Source organism: Salmo salar, chromosome 22 (assembly GCF_965601325.2).
Source record: "Salmo salar chromosome 22, fSalSal1, whole genome shotgun sequence".
Taxonomy (NCBI): domain Eukaryota; kingdom Metazoa; phylum Chordata; class Actinopteri; order Salmoniformes; family Salmonidae; genus Salmo; species Salmo salar.
In genome coordinates this window covers 16739604-16760797 of record NC_138312.1, presented here as the reverse complement: position 1 = coordinate 16760797, position 21194 = coordinate 16739604, and the positions used below count along the sequence as shown (strand labels likewise).

Genomic DNA, 21194 nt, shown 5'->3' with positions numbered 1-21194 from the left:
GGTCCCCCCCCCCCCCCCCCTTGGGATTGTGGTCTGTTCCTTAGCAGGCAGAGACATGCTTACTGCCGTCTATTTTTAAACGTGGAGCGCGTTTGGGCTGATAAGAGGAGATTGTGGGGGCAGTAGGAGAGAAGGAGGCAGCTGGTAGGAATGCAGGCGGCCCTCCCTAGTTCTCCTGTACAGGTTTATACTGGCTGCTGGATGGTTCTCCAGGCCCCAAGAATAACTGAAACACAGAGACAGGATAACAAAGCAGGCCAGAGCCAGTAGAGCTGAAGCCACTAGCCAGGCTCGGGCCAAGTGTGCCTACCTGCTGTTGGTGCCGAGGTCCTGGAGCTGGTTGTGAGCCGAGGCCCGTCGATCAGACTGGTAGTGGAGACTGAGTGTGTCTGAGTGGTGGGGCCGGGGAGAGTACTGCACCGAGCGGGACCGTTGCCTCTGGTCTCCCAGATCCTCGTCTTAAACACACAGGGGAAGGAACTGTCATTTTTATGGTCTGCTAAGAGCTATGGGGGATGATAGAGGTTTAGCTAATGTATGCATGCATGCATGATATAATGATATATAATATATACTGCTCAAAAAAATAAAGGGAACACTTAAACAACACAATGTAACTCCAAGTCAATCACACTTCTGTGAAATCAAACTGTCCACTTAGGAAGCAACACTGATTGACAATAAATTTCACATGCTGTTGTGCAAATGGAATAGACAACAGATGGAAATGATAGGCAATTAGCAAGACACTCCCCAATAAAGGAGTGGTTCTGTAGGTGGTGACCACAGACCACTTCTCAGTTCCTATGCTTCCTGGCTGATGTTTTGGTCACTTTTGAATGCTGGCGGTGCTTTCACTCTAGTGGTAGCATGAGACGGAGTCTACAACCCACGCAAGTGGCTCAGGTAGTGCAGCTCATCCAGGATGGCACATCAATGCGAGCTGTGGCAAGAAGGTTTGCTGTGTCTGTCAGCGTAGTGTCCAGAGCATGGAGGCGCTACCAGGAGACAGGCCAGTACATCAGGAGACGTGGAGGAGGCCTTAGGAGGGCAACAACCCAGCAGCAGGACCGCTACCTCCGCCTTTGTGCAAGGAGGAGCAGGAGGAGCACTGCCAGAGCCCTGCAAAATGACCTCCAGCAGGCCACAAATGTGCATGTGTCTGCTCAAACGGTCAAACAGACTCCATGAGGGTGGTATGAGGGCCCGACGTCCACAGGTGGGGGTTGTGCTTACAGCCCAACACCGTGCAGGACGTTTGGCATTTGCCAGAGAACACCAAGATTGGCAAATTCGCCACTGGCGCCCTGTGCTCTTCACAGATGAAAGCAGGTTCACACTGAGCACATGTGACAGACGTGACAGAGTCTGGAGACGCCGTGGAGAATGTTCTGCTGCCTGCAACATCCTCCAGCATGACCGGTTTGGCGGTGGGTGTCATGGTGTGGGGTGGCATTTCTTTGAGGGGCCGCACAGCCCTCCATGTGCTCGCCAGAGGTAGCCCGACTGCCATTAGGTACCGAGATGAGATCCCCATATGCTGGTGTGGTTGGCCCTGGGTTCCTCCTAATGCAAGACAATGCTAGACCTCATGTGGCTGGAGTGTGTCAGCAGTTCCTGTAAGAGGAAGGCATTGATGCTACGGACTGGCCCGCTCATTCCCCAGACCTGAATCCAATTGAGCACATCTGGGACATCATGTCTCGCTCCATCCACCAACGCCACGTTGCACCACAGACTGTCCAGGAGTTGGCGGATGCTTTAGTCCAGGTCTGGGAGGAGATCCCTCAGGAGACCATCCGCCACCTCATCAGGAGCATGCCCAGGCGTTGTAGGGAGGTCATACAGGCACGTGGAGGCCACACACACAACTGAGCCTCATTTTGACTTGTTTTAAGGACATTACATCAAAGTTGGATCAGCCTGTAGTGTGGTTTTCCACTTTAATTTTGAGTGTGACTCCAAATCCAGACCTCCATGGGTTGGTAAATTGGATTTCCATTGATTATTTTTGTGTGATTTTGTTGTCAGCACATTCAACTATGTAAAGAAAAAAGTATTTAATAAGATTATTTCATTCATTCAGATCTAGGATGTGTTATTTTAGTGTTCCCTTTATTTTTTTGAGCAGTGTATAATATAACCTCCGCAGCACTCACCATCGTCCAGAGTAAGGCTGTCGGACAGGGAGCTGAGTTCGGCGGGGTTCACATCATCTGAGAAAAGGGGAGAGACTAAGGCTTTAGACGTGCTTGTTTTGGGCTTTTCATTAGAAGCCATTAAATAAACAAATCCACATCTGATAAAAATCCATCGCCTGAAGTCTAGTTCCTTTCCCACTAATACAGACAAGGTGCTGCTGGCAGGAATTCTGATCTCTTTGACTCCTCTGTAAGCTACACTCAATATAAACCATGTTATCACTGTGACAGTTTGTGATGTCTGCCGGCTGATATGGCATGGTGTAGACTACCTGCTATGATTATTGATGCTCTCTGGGTGGGCTTCTTGCCCGTCTTGACCCTGTATTCGTTGATCTCGTCCTCAATCTCATGCAGCTTCCTCATGGCGTCCAGGCAGTTCCTCCTCCTCTTCTTCTTCACTGTCTTACAGAGCTCAGCCTCGTTGGCCAGTTTCTTAGCCGCCTCCACGATCTTCTGCTGCAGGGCAAACCTGCTCTCCAGGTTCCTCAGGTGGGGATCCTGCCGGACAACACACAGTACAAACTGAATTTTACACGCAGACGTGCAGAAAGAAGTCTAAATATATGATTACAATATTTCACTACAATGTCAATCACGCCTAAGATTTATTAGCTAAAATTGTTATGACAGCCAGCGCTCCCATCCTGTGACTGCCACACTAACCGCGTCATAGGGGAAGAGGTCGTCCAGTTTGAAGGCTGTCCCCATGCGCCGACGGACCCCGGGGGGCTTCTCACCCGAGGCTAGAGGGTACTCTTTAGGTAGACTGCCTGTCAGCTCCTGGAGGAACAAAACAAAATCAGCTGGGATATAATCTACTTGAAATCATGAAAGACTTGAGAATGCTAAAGATGCTTACAGCTTCACGCAGGCATATCTTCTTGAGCTCCTCCAGTTTCTGACTTAGAGTATCCTGCAGATCCTTCCGTTTCTTCTTCAGGTCAGCAATCTTCTCCTTCTTCTGTTCCTCGCTCACCTCAGAGTCTGCTGATCCTGCAACAGGCAGGCATTAGATTTAGACCATGATGACCACTCTAATTTCATCTAATCTAATCCATAATTTGTCTTAAATGGGAGTCTATAAGACAGATATGTCCATCCAGCGTAGTTCATTGTTAGCTTATTGTCTACCTGCTGAGATGAGGGATCCGTTGCTGGCCATGATGAGCTGGTCTTTACTCTCTAAGCTGGACAGCTTACTGATCCTGGGCGCTCTGATCTCGGTCAGGTCCATGGTGATGTCATTCAAACTTCTGGCTGTGGCAACTTTGGACTGGAGAGAGAGAGACAAGGAGAGAAGATAAAGTCAGTATTTCATCTTAATGACTGTGCAGTGCGATGAGAGAGCCGTTTGCATGCTTCAGTTTAGGCTGGGAGCAGAGCTCGGTCTCTCTGTCATTAATCAGCCTCAGCACTATTCCTGGATGAGCACTGGTAGAAGCCCCATCTGCTTCTGGAAGGCAAAAAAAAAAAAAAAAAAACATTGACTGCAGCCACACGCGCACTCATTCACCCCCTCGGAGCAAATCTCATCGCTCACACTCAACTTGGAAACGACAGCAATGCACAACAACCTACTAAAATATGCACAATCTAAACAAACACATCCAAAAAGGCCCTTCAGTTGATTCATCAAATAAAACAGCAAAGCATTACATCTAGAATCCCCATAGCTAAGCTTGGGCTAGTCGAACAATAGTACAACATACATAAGATACTGGGGCAGAAACATGTTAGCAACCGGGAGGAGTAAAAGGTAAAGACAAGACAGATGTGCATGGTGGAGTGGAGAGATGGTGTGTGGAGATAGATCCGATAGCGTGGTGAGGGTGATGAGGCCTTGAGATAAGGCTAGGAACAGCATAGAGCCTCCAGATGCAGGGGGGAGTGAAGAGAAGACACTCACTTTGCTCTGCTTCCTGTCCAAATAGAACTGGTGCTGACTGATGGCCATCACCCAGATGGTCTTAATCAGAGAGTGGCTGGCATACCACGAGTGGATGACCGATCCGGTCTGCCCGAATGTACGTCTGGACACTGTCCTTCTGTGGATTAACGGGAGACAGACACACATTTTTAAAATCACTCATGTTACTGCTAGGAGTAATTTCATCTCTTTAATCCAGACCGGGAATACCTGGATCTCACGTGTAGATACACTTTTAAATCACATGATATGATGGGTACCGATATCAGAATCATACACAAATCAGGGATTACAAAAACAATTCCTCGCATAAACTCACTCAACATCCAAATTAAATCTCATGACTGGTTCTGTAATTCAATACATTCATGGAGGAGAGATTGAGCAACATTAGGTCGGTTTTGCACCAGTGATTTTTAATTACAGCCAAGCTGGCTAGCAGCACCATATTAAACCTGTGATCAAGCACTGAGGCTAGAAGTGCTGCAATGTCCCGAGAACACAGATTGCAGCAGTCCTTTACAGCAGGAAGGAAGGCCTTCATTTGTGACTAACAGGTTGTTGTATTGGAGAGACAGCTCATTAACACTAGGCTCTGAAAAGGGCTATAGGCAGCAGACAGACAACTAAGGCTTCGGATACCAGTTGTAACATTTCCAAAAGGCTAGTATTGGAATATAAGGAGTGATTTCTGGGTCTAGTCTAGTAGGCACAAAACGTTTTGAGGCGCTTCAGCAACCTGTCCAATAACATTTTCCAGTTCAAATTTTTTTTTGCCATGTCGGGCCCAACAGAACATGACCCAGGATCGTTCGATGTATCCAGTATCGGTTTTCTCACCTGTGAGGGTCGTTCACCTCAACTGCAAATTTCTTCTCACGGAAATACAAATTATCGAGCTGCTTCCACTGAAACAACTGCAGACAGAGAGAGAAAACAGGACACACAACTTAGTACATAGTATACGGGACCTTGCCTTGTTTGAGTGAGCGCGGACCTACAAAGAGATGTGGTTTGATACATCGCTGCATGAAAACAAACATTTACATCCTTATTCATTCCAAACTGCTTGAGGCGTCCAATGTGTGTACTATCGAAACAAAGAAAATGCCACAAGCATGGAAAAACACTCTAGTTTTGTCCCAGACACACCAGCCTTTCTCTCGGCCCTTCCTCGTTAAATTCCAGTGAACTTGCAACATTAACAGCAGCAGCAGCTGTGAACAGAGGACAGCCCCTCAGTCAGGTGGAAGGTCAATTTAGTTACTACTCAGTAATGAAGCCAGCGCAGAGAGCAAGACTTGCCTAGCCGAAAACTAAGCCTCTCATTTCATTCTGCCTGAAGGGAGAGCGCTGAAAAGAGGGCAAGAAGGAGTGCACTTTAGTCAGGGTGAAACATCTGCTTACAGTGAAAACAGGATTTCTTTAGAGAGTTGGAGCTCTTATGTGAGAAACAGAGAATCCACCACTAACACCAGAATCCGGGGGTGTAGATTTATGGCAGAGGGTCTTAATAAACATTCTCTACCAGGTACCGGCGAGCCAGACAGTCTGAGCTCTAAATAATAGAACACATTATCCTGGACTACAGAGGCATATGGGTAATATATCATAGACTACCTACAGTCCTAAGCGAGAAATCGAAATCATCTCACGAGAAGCCCAGCCCATGACACTGTACTATGGAGCATACATCGCAGTGTATATTGGCTATTCTTTCACTCCTCTCTGATCTGAAAACTGCTCTTAGTACATTTTTTAAATGATACCACAACAGCAACCAATTTTTTTTTTATTTTTTTTTTATTTTTTTAAAACAGGTTCTACATGTTGCCAGTATACTGTCAGTCTGGTTTAAAATGGTGGATTACACAGCACGTTAACATACAGTTACTAACAGGTAACCCAAAAAAACAACTGAATATATCCTAAACTACCTAGTCAGGTAAATGGGAACAAAATGGAAGGCTTACCAAAGCAGGTTTTAGTGCTTATTAAATCCCTGGTGAATTATCAGGGTGCTGTTGAACCCTCTGGCTGTTTCCCACAGGGCTAGAGACTTCTTTGAACAATACGCTCTTGTCTGTTCTCAGGCAGCCAGAAAGGTGTTGGAAGGGTTTCAGCTGAGCAGGCTCCACCCCTCTCCCCCCACTTCCTCTGACATCACAGACACCTCACCCAGCTTGCACCTCTCTCTCTCAAATTCTCTATGTGTTACTCACTCGATCAATCACTTCCTCTTCAGTCAAACCTGATGAACAGGTTGTGTACAGTGCTCACCGAAAGGTATTCTACCTCATCTTCTGAGAACTGACCGTTATCCACAGATCTTCGAATTAGCCTTCTAGTCATACCTGACCCTTAGCACCTTCATTACCCTCTGTGATGTCGTTCTGTGTTATATATACACCTTGCCAAGCCCTGTTGTTTGGAGTGCCATCAACGCCAGCCTCCCATCGCTCCCCCAAGGCAAATATGTCAGGAATCTACTACTTTGGTCTAATCATTAATAGCAGGCCCCTCCCTCACCTCGCTGTGAAAACAGGACAGCGCTCGGTCAGTTCTTAGAACCGGTCCCTACCTGACAAGGAAGAATCTCTCATTACACCTCTAAAGCCAGTTACTTAAACCAGCAAACCAAACTACCACAAGGTAGTCTTCAAAGAAAAAAATTTAACACAAACTCTGCAACTGACAAAACAAATTCTGTAGCCAATAACATTTAGTATATTAGGTAGCAATGTTTCACAAGATAATAGTTCAGACTTCAATACTTTAGTGCCCCCCCCCCAAAAAAGCAAAGAGGCAGTAGTTTATGATTTACAGACTGTAAAGAGAAGCATCTCCAGAGATCCGGAGAAGTAAAGTCGTTCAGTTTCTCCATTGCTGCTCCAGACGATACTGCAAGCCTAGCCTAATCAATTAGATTCCTAGTCTCGCCGTGGATTGGGAGCATGGTAATTACTGAACAATGGGAACCAGCAGCCTCCATACTTCCCACAGGCTCATCCCATTGTGGGGGACACCCCTCTTCAATTCACAAACCCCCTGGCCACTTAATACTCAATTAATAGTAGAGCACATTCAGAAAAGACACATAAGTCATATTTACGTAACTAGGTCATTCGATAATTTCAACACACACATGTAATAGGTGCTCAAGTGTGGCCGATGGTTGTGACTGCCAAAATATGTCAAAAATGTGACACCTCAAACTCTGGTTACAAGACCACACTGTCTAGACAGAGAACAGGTCCATGACAGTGCTAACAGCCTTCAAACCACCACCAAAACACGAGGTGAAAATGGTGGAGAGACACCGTTCAGTCATCTGGAGTACAGAACAGTAGTTCCCCCCCCATCTCGGTCTTATTTCAGTTGTTACACTTCTCATTAGAGGCTGAGCCCATGCCAAAATGCCTGTGGTCATAGATAGTCCCAGAACGTTCTGATCCAGACCCAACCCTGAACCCACAACAACCTCCCCAGACCACCCCCCCCAGGGCTTTGTGACTTGACAGAGTCATTTCTGAGGATAAAAAAAATAAATGATTGTGTGTCAAAGGCCGTGACTCGCACCCCTATGCAGGATGCGTACGGCCACACCCTTCTCATACCATGTCACGCTGGCTGGTAACACGGAACATCTCCACCAGAAGCATGACGGGAGAGATTGCTACAGTCGACTAGACTCCACAAACACGCATTAAGGCGATGACTTTAACCCAATATATACTAGGGTGAAAGAAGTGTTAAAATCGAATGCCAGCTGTGGCAGTGGACCATAAAAATCCATTCCATACAAGCCATTTTTTAACACCCTTTTAAATATTTGAGCAGCCTTTTACTGTTCCAAGACCTAAATGTATGGTCTGTCACATGATCATTACCGAAATCATTTCATCCTTACTGAGCTGTGCTTACATTGGTTGATCATATATCTGGACCTGCAAGTGATTTTTTAAATACAAAAAGTGTTAAATTACTTGCGGAGAAGGGTGAGATGGACTGAAACACATACAGAGAGAGACAGGGAGTGAAAAAGAGCTCATGAATGATTCAAGCCTGTATGAATCAAGCTGGGCTCTAAAAGCTCTCTACACCACGTATGCTTGCGCCTCGGACCATTTTAGAAATCACTTTTCATTTATAGTACAGCTTTTGTATAAAATGTGGTGCTCTAGCATACATATGATTCTCCTGTATGGTCTTCAGTCCTCTACCCATTCAAATGCAAACGTCCCTTCTTCCATAGTCGTGGTATGTCTAAACACGCAGTTCAATAGACAGACTATCAGAAGGTCATGTTGGCTACTATTGACATTTTGGGAGAATCTTTACTAGTCCTTTTAACCCCAGCAGGCATGGATAGAGAGTTGTGGTTCATCCCATTCATGACGTTGTGATGAAACTGACATCCATGAGGAGGATAATGAGAGGTTAAGCTACAGTAACTTCTTTCAGCGCATGTCACTGAACTCTGGGAAAACCTCAATTAAAAGCCTTTTCATCCTGATGCCCCAAGATTTCTCAGGGGACAAGTGGAGTGCAGAAGTGGGCTCCTTCTTCTGCAGCTCCCCCTCAGCCCCCTCCCAAGCCCCTCCCAGCCTCCCAAGCGTCTCTCAGCCCTCCTGCCAAGGTGATTGTGTTTTATTACTTGATCAATTGTTTGCTCTCCAAGAGACAAAACACACACAATGACAGGCAGCTTTGCATAATGAGCGCGGCATGCTGGGAGAAGGGCAGAGGGGGGCTGCGCTGAATACAAAGGCCGCCAGCCTCAACAGAACGCACTATCAATATTATACCAGATGACAGGCCCTTCTAGAACAGCGGCTAGAGTTGTGTACTTAACAAAAAAAAGCATGTACAATTTTTTTTTAAAGTCCACCCTTTCACCAGGGGACTGCTGAGGAGGAGTTTTGGCATGAATGCCCCCTCCCTTTATGGTCAGTGGGTCTGAGTGGAGCATGGTTCTCTCTCCGAGCAGAGCGCCCCTCACAGAGACAGCCCAGGCTGGCTTGGTGCCAGCTCCTCCAGCCCCAGAGCCCTGCCTGCCTGCTCCCCATGGCGCGCCATAATTACACCTTCCACTGGGAGGGATGCTGGGAAAGGAGCTGCGATACGCTGGGTTTAATAAGTGGGACATGACCATTAATGCCTTGGCATTCGCTGCAACAGGACATCCAGCTGTGTCAACAGGTATCCAACATGGAACAGGTAAGACACATACTAGTAATGAAGCTGGCTGAGGAAAACACACAAGACAAAACGTGCATAGAAAGTAACATAACAAACCCCTGAAAATAGAGTGGGTGAGACGTAGGGCTGGGAATGGCCAGGGACCTCACGATGCGATATTATCACGACTCTTAGGTGCCGATATGATATTTATCGCGATTCTATATGGATTGTGATTCGATACTGTGATTTTACTGTAATTCGATGTTCCAAATACATTGCTCACCATATGTCTGCTGCAGAGGGACAAGAGAAAACAAGTTTTGATCAGTCATGGAAAGAAAAGTGCTGAAAATAAACTGGACTTTTGTTGCAGGTACAGCCAACTAGCGCAGAAATAATATTGTGTTATGTAATTATCGATTCCCCCCTGCATCACTAGTGAGCAGAGGATGTTTAGAGGGATAATGATAGAGGACAATCTTTATTTCAAAAGTAGCATTTTCTTTATTTAAAAAGGCCAAAACTGTAACTTTGTTTCATATTTGTAATCACAGTCATAGTTATTACCATTACACCCTAAATGAGGAATCTTATCTTTCCCTTTCAAGACAATTTGATACGCATCTACATACATGGGCTCCGATACGTTTTAGTTGGAAACGATTCGGTGTGAATCAGTTTGATTAGAGGAACAATTCGGCGCGATATGATTCCAGGCACTAACATTTGTTGCATAAACACATTGATTTTCCATTCTAAATGAAAACCTGCTGCTGATGGAGCTCATGAGCTGGGCCTCTCTGAGCGCAATCTGTCTGAGCCAACAACAAAAGCGTGTGTGTAAATGATGTCTACGGCGTATGTAGGCACCTGAGCTGAGCCATAAGGGAATCTGGGCATCTACCACCCCATTATCGGTTAGAGAAGGAGGGAGACATATCCTTTTGAGCATGGAGAAGTTATTCATTACACTTTGGATGGTGTATCAATACACCCAATCACTACAAAGATACAGGCGTCCATCCTAACTCGGTTGCCGGAGAGGAAGAAAACCGCTCAGGGATTTCACCATGAGGCCAATGGTTACAGAGTTTAATGGCTGTGATAGGAGAAAACTGAGGATGGATAAACATTGTAGTTACTCTATAAAACTAACCTGATTTTTCACCTAGTCGGCTCGGGATTCGAACTAGCAACCTTCAGGTTACTGGCCCAACGCTCTAACCGCTAAGCTACCTGCCACACCCACGTTGATAACACAATTTTACCTCCCTTTCCTTTTCCACTTTTCCATGACACTGGCCAAGAACAAGCTTTTTGTTGCCGTTATTTACAGTTTGGTGGCTTATTAACCAGAGGAGTGGGGGTGGGTGTTGAGTTGGAGCATAGGAATGACAAAAGGAACAAAAGCCACAGAACATACAAAGGGAGGCTAACCTACCTTCCGAGGTTTCAACTTGTCCTGTAAATCGTACTGTCCGATGCCTTTATAGCTGACTCCCAACCACCACGGTAGCCCCTGCTTGTCCTGTTGAGAAGGCAAGGCACACCACTCATTAAGAGCAGCTTCAGTGGTACAGTTTTAAACGAAGGGCCATTACTGTGGCAATTACCCCATTAGGCTAGCAGCACAAGGGAAGATCAAATACATTGAAGCAGCCCTAAAAATCCACAGCATGAGGGAGTCATTTTAACACCAGCGTTTGATGTGCTCAGACACCCTGCTTTAATGAGTGAGTTGGGAAGGGGCTGGGGCTCTGGGAGAGAGAGTTGCTGAGAGAAGGATCACTCAGTCATCAGTTAACTAAGCATGCGGCCGGAGCAAACACCCAGCTTAAGTCCCCAATCAGCCTCCAGAGGGAAAATGGCTGTATTTCTACGATAAATAACTACTTCTTAGTAGGGTTGACACAACACCAGTATCGCGATACTCAGAGGTATCGTGGCAAGGAAACCAAACCAAACACAGCGGACTGAATTTCTTGAGTAAAACAGCCATCATGTTGGAAACAAGCAGCCTTATGTTATCATCAGAATCAGGTTTTTTTCCAAAGCTATAGCACACAATATTTCCCATACAGTAGGTTTCTTAAAGGACCAAAGAGTTTAGCCTGCTTTGTGTTTTCCTTTTTTCTATGGAAAATCAGGTATTGTAGTATCACGATACTGGTATCGTGACAACTCTACTTCTTAATATCAAACAATGTTAGTCAGATGGGAACGCAAACATGAACACAACAGTACAGATGTTGGATGCCTTCTACTGTTTGATACAGGGTGCAGCTCTTACCTTTACTGGATAATAATGGACTCCATATGTAGGGAGGGACTCAACTAAGGCCAAATACCTTCAAAACAGAGGGAGACACATTAGCAGTAATTCAGGCAGTTACACTTCATCGATGTCTGTGAGCGGCCGTTGCACAGAGGTTAGAATGGGCTTTAAGCCCCAGTCATTTACCAGACTGTCATTTACAGTGGCAGAGCCATCGATTTCTGTACATGGCCTTGACAGAGAGAGGGACAGTCCACTGATCAACTCAAATCATACACCCCGGGTGTGAATGACCTCGCTAGGCTAATCTCTCCTAGGTAAAACAAAGAAGACCACTGCCACACACTACTGGCTGCCCACAGTTAAGAGCTAGCTGTCCCCTAATTAAATGACACATTCTGGTAGCGCAACAGCAATCCCCTTTAAACTACAACACCCGGGAGTAGCCTCTACAGAGGGGGCTGCAGAGGGAGTAGTGCTGATGAACGTGCTGGACTAGAAGTGCACAGCAGCTCATTTCCTCCATGCACTTGACCCAGATGAACATAAAAGGACAATTCATTACGTTACTTACTGCACAATGGCTTGCCCTCTGCTGAGGCCCTTCAGGTTCTCGTGGCACTCGATCACTCGGTCTTCACTGTAACAGAGAAATAAAAGCTGTAATGATTAATCCATCACCGACTGCAACATCCTCAAAACTGAGGGATGTGGTGAGACAGTCCTTCCCTGACACATTCTGCCTGTTCATGCAGACAATTCTGGCTGGCCTACGGACCTGGCTAGCCAATGGATCTCATCTCCCACACACACCCCATCTCGTTCCCACTGCAATCATCCGCCTTAACAGCATGGATAGATTCAGAGGGGTTGGGTTAAATGCGGAAGACACATTTTGGTTGAATGCATTCAGTTGTGCAACTGACTAAGTATCCCGTTTCCCTTTCCTTAACAGTATGGAGGGATTGCAGCGCGTGCGCACTCTCACACACAACCCTGTAATTCCAATCTGCCCATTGATCCAACTCCAGCTGCTGTTCATCAGTGAGCAGAGCTGCAGGCTCAGATGACCGCTGAGGCAGAAGAAGACACGGCAGCATGCACTCAGACACTGGCACAGAGACAGGGGAGCTCTAAAACAGTGGCTGGCCTGGACTGCTGCCTCCCTCCCTCTCCAGCCTAGCCTAGACCAGCTCCCATGAGGACATGAAGTCAGCACCTCCCTAGCTGTGCAGGGCGCACTCAGAGCAGAGCCACTGGCCAGCCAGTCTAATTAACAGAGCACTAATAAATACAGCCCATCTGAGATAAACAGGCTGCTGGTACCAGGCAGAACTCTGGGTGCACATCCACCCTCATCTGCATGAGAAAATAATTGCTTTGTGCATCCAGGTGTTAGCTACAATTAAAAACCCTTTAATGGGGATGTGGTGGGGGAGGGGTGGTATCAACAGGGCGGCGGTCTGGTATCTACGGGACTGCGTGTAATCCACTTGGATTAATTCCCCCTGTGCATTTGTGGTTAAAGTGCTTCTAATGTGGCACTGCTTACCAGTAAGCCAGGGAGGGGTGCTCTCTCAGGACTCTCGTGGGTAGAACTGGTAGCTTATTCAGGTCCGATCTGGAGCTTTCAACACTGAAAACACACGGATTGTACAAATGATTAACAGAGTTCCTTCACAAGAACATCATTGTAACAGTTGTTTTGACTTTAAAAAAAAAGGGCCATTTAATCTTCAATAGGAAAAAAAATGCTCATCCAGAAGCGGCACTCCTATTGGCCAGGGAATTTAATGCAGGCAAACTTAAATCCGTTTCAACTCATTTCTACCAGCATGTCACATGCAACCAGATGGGAAAAAGTAAAACCTCTAGACCACCTTTACTCCACACACAGAGACGTGCACAAAGCTCTTCCTCGCCCCCTATTTGGAAAATACATTTTTATTTTTGGAGCACTTTTTACCCCCTCTCCAATTCGTAGTTAGTCTTGTTCCATCGCTGCAACTTCCGTACAGATTCGGGAGAGACAAAGGTCGGAAGAGGCAAAGGTTGAGAGCCATGCATCCTCCGAAACACGACCCCACCAAGCCGCAGTGCTTCTTGACAAACTGCTTGCTTAACCCGGAAGCCAGCCGCACCAATGTGTCAGAAGAAACACCATACAGTTGGCGACCGAAGTCAGCGTGCATGCGCCCGGCCGCCACAAGAAGTCGCTAGAGCGCGATGGGACAATGATACCACAGCCGGCCAAACCCTCCCCTAACGCGGACAAAGCTGGGCCAATTGTGTGCGGGGCCGGCTGCGACACAACTCGGGATCGAACCCGGATCTGTAGTGCGGCCTCTAGCACAGTGATGCAGTGCCTTAGACCGCTGCGCCACTCGGTTGAACCGTTTGAAAAATCTGACCATAATTCTATCCTGACGATTCCTGCTTACAAGCAAAAACAAAAGCAGGAAGTGCCAGTGACTCCCTCAATAAGGAAGTGGTCAGATGACACGGATGCTACAGGACTGTTTTGCTAGCACAGACTGGAATATGTTCCCGGGATTCATCCAATGGCATTGAGTATACCAATTCAGTCACCGGCTTCATCAATAAGTGCATCGGCGACATCGTCCCCACAGTGACCATACGTACATATCCCAACCAGAAGCCATGGATTACAGGAAACATCCTCACCGAGCTAAAGGCTAGAGCTGCCGCTTTCAAGGAGCGGGACGCTAATCCGGATGCGTATAAGAAATCTTGCTATGCCCTCAGATGAACCATCAAACAGATAAAACATCAATACAGGACTAAGATTGAATCCTACTACACTGGCTCTGAACCTTATCGGATGAGGCAAGGCTTGCAAACCATTTCAAACTACAAAGGGAAGCACAGCCGCGAGCTGCCAGTGACACGAGCCTACCAAACGGGCTAAATGGCTTTTATGCTTGCTTTGAGGCAAGCAACACTGAAGCATGCATGAGAGCACCAGCTGTTCCGGACGACTGTGTGATCACGCTCTCCGTAGCCGATGTGAGCAAGAACTTATCCGTCTGGCCCTGCGGCCTTGTTTTACAACGATGTGTACTCAGAGCATGCACAGACCAACTGGCAAGTGTCTTCACTGTCATTTTCAACCTCTCCTTGACCTGTAATACCTACATGTTTCAGGCAGATCACCATAGTCCCTGTAACCAAGAAAGCGAAGGTAACCTGCCTAAATGACTACCGCCCTGTAGCACTCACGTCGGTAGCCATGAAGTGCTTTGAAAGGCTGGTCATGGCTCACATCAACATCCCAGAAACCCTAGACTCACTTCGCATACCGCCCTAACAGATCACGCAATCTCAGATCGCACTCCACACTGCCCTTTCCCACCTGGACAAAAGGAACACCTGTGAGAATGCTGTTTATTGAACGCTGCGCTGTAGTCAACACCATAGTACCCACAAAGCTCAGCACTAAGCTAAAACACCTTCTGCAACTGGATCCTGGACTTCCTGACTGGCCACCCCCAGGTGGTAAGGGTTGGCAACAACACATCTGCCACGCTGATCCTCAACACAATGGACCCTCAGGGGTGCGTGCTTAGTCCCCACCCGTACTCCCTGTTCACCCACGACTGCGTGGCCAAGCACAACTCCAACGCCATCATTAAATTTGCTGACAACACAACGGTGGTAGGCCTGATCACTGACAACGATGAAACAGCCTATAGGGAGGAGGTCAGAGACCTGACAGCATGCCAGGACAACCTCTCCCTCAACGTGAGCATGACAAAAAGAGCTGATCGTGCACTACAGGAAAAGGAGGGCCGAAACACGCCCCGATTCACATTGACGGGGCTGTAGTGGAGCGGGTCGAGAGTTAAGTTCCTTGGTGTCCACATCAACAAACTATCATGGTTCAAACACACCAAGAAAGTTGTGAAGAGGGCACAACAATGCCTTTCCCCCTCAGGAGACTGAAAAGATTTGGCATGGGTCTTCAGATCATCAAAAAGTTCTACAGCTGCACCAGAGAATATCCTGACCGGTTGCATCACCGCCTGGTATGGCAACTGCTTTGCATCCGACCTTAAGGTGCTACAGAGGGTAGTGCATACAGCTCAGTATATCCCTGGGGCCAAGCTTCCTGCCATCAAGGACCTAGATATTAGGCAGTGTCAGAGGAAGGTACAAAAAAATGTCAAAGACTCCAGTCACCCAAGTCATAAACAGTTCTCTATGCTACCGCACGGCAAGCGGTACTAGAGCGCCAAGTCTAGGTCAAAAAGGCTCCTTAACAGCTTCTACCCCCAAGCCATAAAACTGCTGAACAATTAATAAAATGGCCACCTGGACTATTTGCATTGACACCCCCCTCCCCCCTTTGTTTTTACAAAGCTTCTACTCTCGGTTATCTATGCATAGTCACTTTACCCCTACTTACATGTACAAATTACCTCAACTAACCTGCACATTGACTCAGTACCGGTGCCAGTACCTCCTGTATATAGCCTCATTGTTATTAAGGGCTTGTAAGTAAGCATTTCACGTTAAGGTCAACACCTGTTGTATTCGCGCATGTGAAAAATACAATTTTATGTGATTGTTTTAAGGTCAGGGAGCATTTTAAGGCTGCATAATAGCAACATTGCCAATTGGTCAAAATATATGTTATTATTACACTGTTTTTATACATATGTTATTACTGGTTTTACAATGTCTAATTACTAGCCTACATCTCTCTATGATGACTATCTCTGAGTTCAATAAACCCCCATATCAAATAACGACACCAGAACACAGATCATACGAAATATGAATATTCAAGTATTGCATAGAGTTTGGTTGATGCGTTTGTGGTTTTACAGAACAGTTCAATTCAAGGCTTACAGCATGAAAGTGATAACTCATAACAAACGCAAAGGTGCAATGTCTGAACATTTTTCATATTTTTATCAGGCAGGCTATTAACGCTTCCAAAGTGCCTCAGTGGAAGCAGATAAAGAGCCCTTTTAAGTTAACAGAGGGTCTACATTAAAAGGTAATTCAAATAGTTACATCATGTCAAGGCCCCTTTAAATGTACAGTTGCAGCCAAATACACCATTGCACTTTTTCCCCCTACCTATTTCTTCTAAAATAAGTTTAACTTTGTCACCACACCTTACATGGATTTTAAGTTAACAATTTTAATACCTGGGTGCTTTTTAACATGTGTTTGGGGTTGTTGTCCTGCTGGACTACCCAAAACCTTTAATGGAGAGACAGTTTTTGAAAACTGGGTTGAACATTGGATTCCAACACCTGATAATCTTTTGATTACATGTAACCTTTATTTAACTAGGGAAGTCAGTTAAAGAATAAATTATTTACAATGAAGGCCTACACCGGCCAAACATGGACGACACTGGGCCAATTGTGCTCCGCCCTATTGGACTCCCAATCACGGCCGGTTGTGATACATGATGCCTTGCGCACGTTCAAAGCACCCTGGAATGGATCAAGAAGAAAATGTTGGAGTCAGCGATAAGTCTAGATCTGAATCACATCCATATGGCAAGAGCTGAAAACAGCAGTTGGTGAAGGGCACCCCTCAAAACATTAAAGAATTGGAGCAGTTTGCTGCTGAAGAGTGGGCCAAAATGCCTGTAGAAAGGTGCAGCAAGCTCATTGATGGCTCCAAGTAGCATTTGTGGCCAGTTACCTTGGCCCCAGGGTGCCAATTTTGTCCTTGCCAAAAATACAACTGGTTTTGCTATGTTGAAAATTCAATAACAAGGTGGAGACCAAAAGTTTTTTTATTACATTTCTACTTATTTGACTAAAAATAGGTAATTATTTAAGAAAAATGCAAGGGCGCTAATATCTTTGGCAGCAACTGTATGTGCGGGTACTTATGACTCATGAGCAGGGTTACAAAATTCTAGGGAGTGTATTGAATGTTCCTGGTTTTCCAGAAATCCTGGTAGGAGGATACCGGTTTTCCTGCTTATTCAAATCAAATTCAAATGTTATTGGTAGAGTACCGTAATTTCCGGACTACTAAGCGCACCTGAATATAAGCCGCAACCACTGAATTAAAAAATATATATATTATTTTGAACATAAATAAGCCGCACATGTCTATAAGCCGCAGGTGCCTACCGGTACATTGAAACAAATGAATTTTACAAGCCTTGTTTCGTTAAAGCCTGTGTAACAAAAATAAATAGGCTTTAACGAAACACGGCTTGTAACAAAAAATAAAAAATTAGCAGTAAGCTCCCGTGCAGCAGCTCTATTTCCTTTTCCAACTGCCAGATCAATCGCCTTCAACTTGAAAGCTGCATCATATGCATTTCTCCGTGTCTTTGCCATGATGAGGGTGACAAAATGACTACCGTAATCAGAATGATGGGAAGTTTGAGAGCGCTCGATTTAATCTAAACAGTAAACAGAAAAGTTGTTTGACCTTAACCCGTTCGGCAATTTCATTGGTCTAATGAAAGCTTCATGCCGCCAAAAAACTGAGCACGTCACAGAATGTGTTTTTTTGGAGAAAAAAAAATTGAAAGCGGGAAAAATCCATATATTAGCCGCGTCATTGTTTAAGCCGCGAGGTTCAAAGCTGGGAAAAAAGTTGCGGCTTATAGTCCGGAATTTACGGTACACATTTTGCAGCTGTTATTGCGGGTGTAGCAAAATGCTTATATTCCTAGCTCCAACAGTGCAGTAATACCTAACAATACAAAACAATGCACCCAAATCCCTAAAATGTAAATAAAGGAAATAAGAAACATAAGAACGAGCAATGTCAGAGTCCAGAATCTAAATATATGATTGTGTGCATGTATAGACAGTATGCACAGTATATGAACAGAAAAGGTGTGTACAGCAGTAGTTACAGTGCATTCGGAAAGTATTCTGACCCCTTGACTTTTTCCACATTGTTACGTTACAGCCTTTTTTATTCATTTCACCTTTATTTAACCAGTTAGGCTTTGGGGATGACCAGTGCAATACACCTGCTGGAGCACGTGCTATGGGTGGGTGTTGCTATGGTGACCAGTGAGCTGAGATAAGGCGGGGCTTTACCTAGCAAAGACTTACAGATGACCTGGAGCCAGTGGGTTTGGCGACGGATATGTAGTGAGGGCCAGCCAATGAGAGCACACAGGTCGCAGTGGTGGGTAGTATATGGGGCTTTGGTGATAAAACGGATGGCACTGCGATAGCAAACTGGATGTAGTCTGAGTAGAGTGTTGGGAGATATTTTGTAAATGACATCGCCGAAGTCAAGGATCGGTAGGACAGTCAGTTTTACGAGGGTATGTTTTAGAGGTCGACCGATTAAATCGGAATGGCCGATTAATTAGGGCCGATTTCAAGTTTTCATAACAAATCGATAATTGGCATTTTTGGACACCGATCATGGCCGATTACATTGCACTCCACGAGGAGACTGTGTGGCAGGCTGACTACCTGTTATGCGAGTGCAGCAAGGAGCCAAGGTAAGGTGCTAGCTAGCATTAAACGTATCTTATAAAAAAACAATCAATCTTAACATGATCACTAGTTAACTACACATAGTTGATGATATTACTAGTTTATCTAGCTTGTCCTGCTTTGCATATAATCGATGCAGTGCCTGTTAATTTATCATTGAATCATAGCCTACTTCGCCAAACGGGTGATTTAACAAGCACATTCGCAAAAAAAGCACTGTCGTTGCACCAAATGTGTACCTAACCATAAACATCAACGCCTTTCTTAAAATCAATATACAAGTGTATATTTTTAAACAAGGATATTTAGTTAATATTGCCTGCTAACATGAATTTCTTTTAACTAGGGAAATTGTGTCACTTCTCTTGCATTCTGTGCAACAGAGTCAGGGTATATGCAGCAGTTTGGGCCGCCTGGCTCGTTGCGAACTGTGTGAAGACTATTTCTTCCTAACATAGACAGCCAACGTCGCCAAATGGGGGATGATTTAACAAAAGCGCATTTGCGAAAAAAGCACAATCGTTGCATGAATGTACCTAACCATAAACATCAATGCCTTTCTTAAAATCAATACACAGAAGTATATTTTTTTAAACCTGCATATTTAGTTAAAATAAATCCAGGTTAGCAGGCAATATTAAACTAGGGAAATTGTGTCACTTCTCTTGCGTTCATTGCACGCAGAGTCAGGGTGTATGCAACAGTTTGGGCCGCCTGGATCGTTGCGAACTAATTTGCCCGAATTTTATGTAATTATGACATAACATTGAAGGTTGTGCAATGTAAAAAGAATATTTAGACTGATGGATGCTGCCCGTTAGATAAAATACGGAACGGTTCCGTATTTCACTGAAAGAATAAACGTTTTGTTTTCGAAATGATAGTTTCCGGATTTGACCATATTAATGACCTAAGGCTCGTATTTCTGTGTGTTATTATGTTATAATTAAGTCTATGATTTGATATTTGATAGAGCAGTCTGACTGAGCGGTGGTAGGCAGCAGCAAGCTCGTAAGCATTCATACAAACAACACTTTAGTGCGTTTTGCCAGCAGCTCTTCGCTGTGCTTCAAGCATTGAGCTGTTTATGACTTCAAGCCTATCAACTCCCGAGATTAGGCTGGTGTAACCGATGTGAAATGGCTAGCTAGTTAGCAGGATGCGCGCTAATAGCGTTTCAATCGGTGACGTCACTCGCTCTGAGACCTTGAAGTAGTTGTTCCCCTTGCTCTGCAAGGGCCGCAGCTTTTGTGGAGCGATGGGTAACAATGCTTTGAGGGTGGCTGTTGTCGATGTGTTCCTGGTTTGAGCCCAGGTAGGGTCGAGGAGAGGGACGGACGCTATACTGTTACACTGGCAATACTAAAGTGCCTATAATAACAACCAATAGTCAAAGGTATATGAAATACAAATGGTATAGAGAGAAATAGTCCTATAATTCCTATAATAACTACAACCTGGGAATATTGAAGACTCATGTTAAAAGGAACCACCAGCTTTCATATGTTCACATTTCTGAGCAAGGAACTTAAACGTTAGCTTTTTTACATGGCACATATTGCACTTTTACTTTCTTCTCCAACACTTTGTTTTTGCATTATTTAAACCAAATTGAACATGTTTCATTATTTATTTGAGGCTAAATTGATTTTATGTTATATATTAAGTTAAAATAAGTGTTCATTCATTATTGTTGTAATTATCATTATTGCAAAAGAATTATAATAAAAAATAAAAAATAAAATAATACAAATAATAATAAATACAAATAATAATAATAATAATAATAATAATAATAATAATAATAATAATTCGGTCGATTAATCGGTATCGGCCTTTTTTGGTCCTCCAATAAATCGCTATTGAAAAATCATAATCGGTCGGCCTCTAGTATGTTTGGCGACATGATTGAAGGAGGCTTTGTTGCAGAATAGGAAGCCGATTCTAGATTTAATTTTGGATTGGAGATGCTTAATGTGAGTCTGGAAGGAGAGTATACAGTCTAACCAGACACCTAGGTATTTGTAGTTGTCCACATATTCTAGGTCAGAACCGTCCAGAGTAGTGATGCTAGTCGGGTGGGGGCAGCAAATCGGTTGAAGAGCATGCACTTAGTTTTACTAGCATTTAAAAGCAGT

The 21194-nt window shown here is 44.9% G+C and overlaps 1 protein-coding gene across 5 annotated transcripts in view; it reads right to left on the bottom strand.

Moving 5' to 3' along the window:
- LOC106582859 (FERM domain-containing protein 4B) overlaps positions 1–21194 on the bottom strand; it is a 64240-nt gene that overhangs the window by 4967 nt on the left and 38079 nt on the right. For 4 of the 5 annotated variants that reach the window (XM_014166405.3, XM_014166406.3, XM_014166403.3 and 1 more), the window contains 12 exons: positions 13143–13226; positions 12165–12230; positions 11606–11663; positions 10757–10843; positions 4972–5048; positions 4111–4249; positions 3336–3477; positions 3064–3197; positions 2868–2984; positions 2474–2702; positions 2160–2216; positions 311–458 (listed from right to left, as the gene is read on the bottom strand). In XM_014166405.3, coding sequence (XP_014021880.1) covers positions 311–458; positions 2160–2216; positions 2474–2702; positions 2868–2984; positions 3064–3197; positions 3336–3477; positions 4111–4249; positions 4972–5048; positions 10757–10843; positions 11606–11663; positions 12165–12230; positions 13143–13226 — 1338 coding nt within the window. The remainder of the gene's footprint in view (positions 1–310; positions 459–2159; positions 2217–2473; positions 2703–2867; positions 2985–3063; positions 3198–3335; positions 3478–4110; positions 4250–4971; positions 5049–10756; positions 10844–11605; positions 11664–12164; positions 12231–13142; positions 13227–21194) is intronic. The other variant, XM_014166404.3, reaches the window with a different exon arrangement.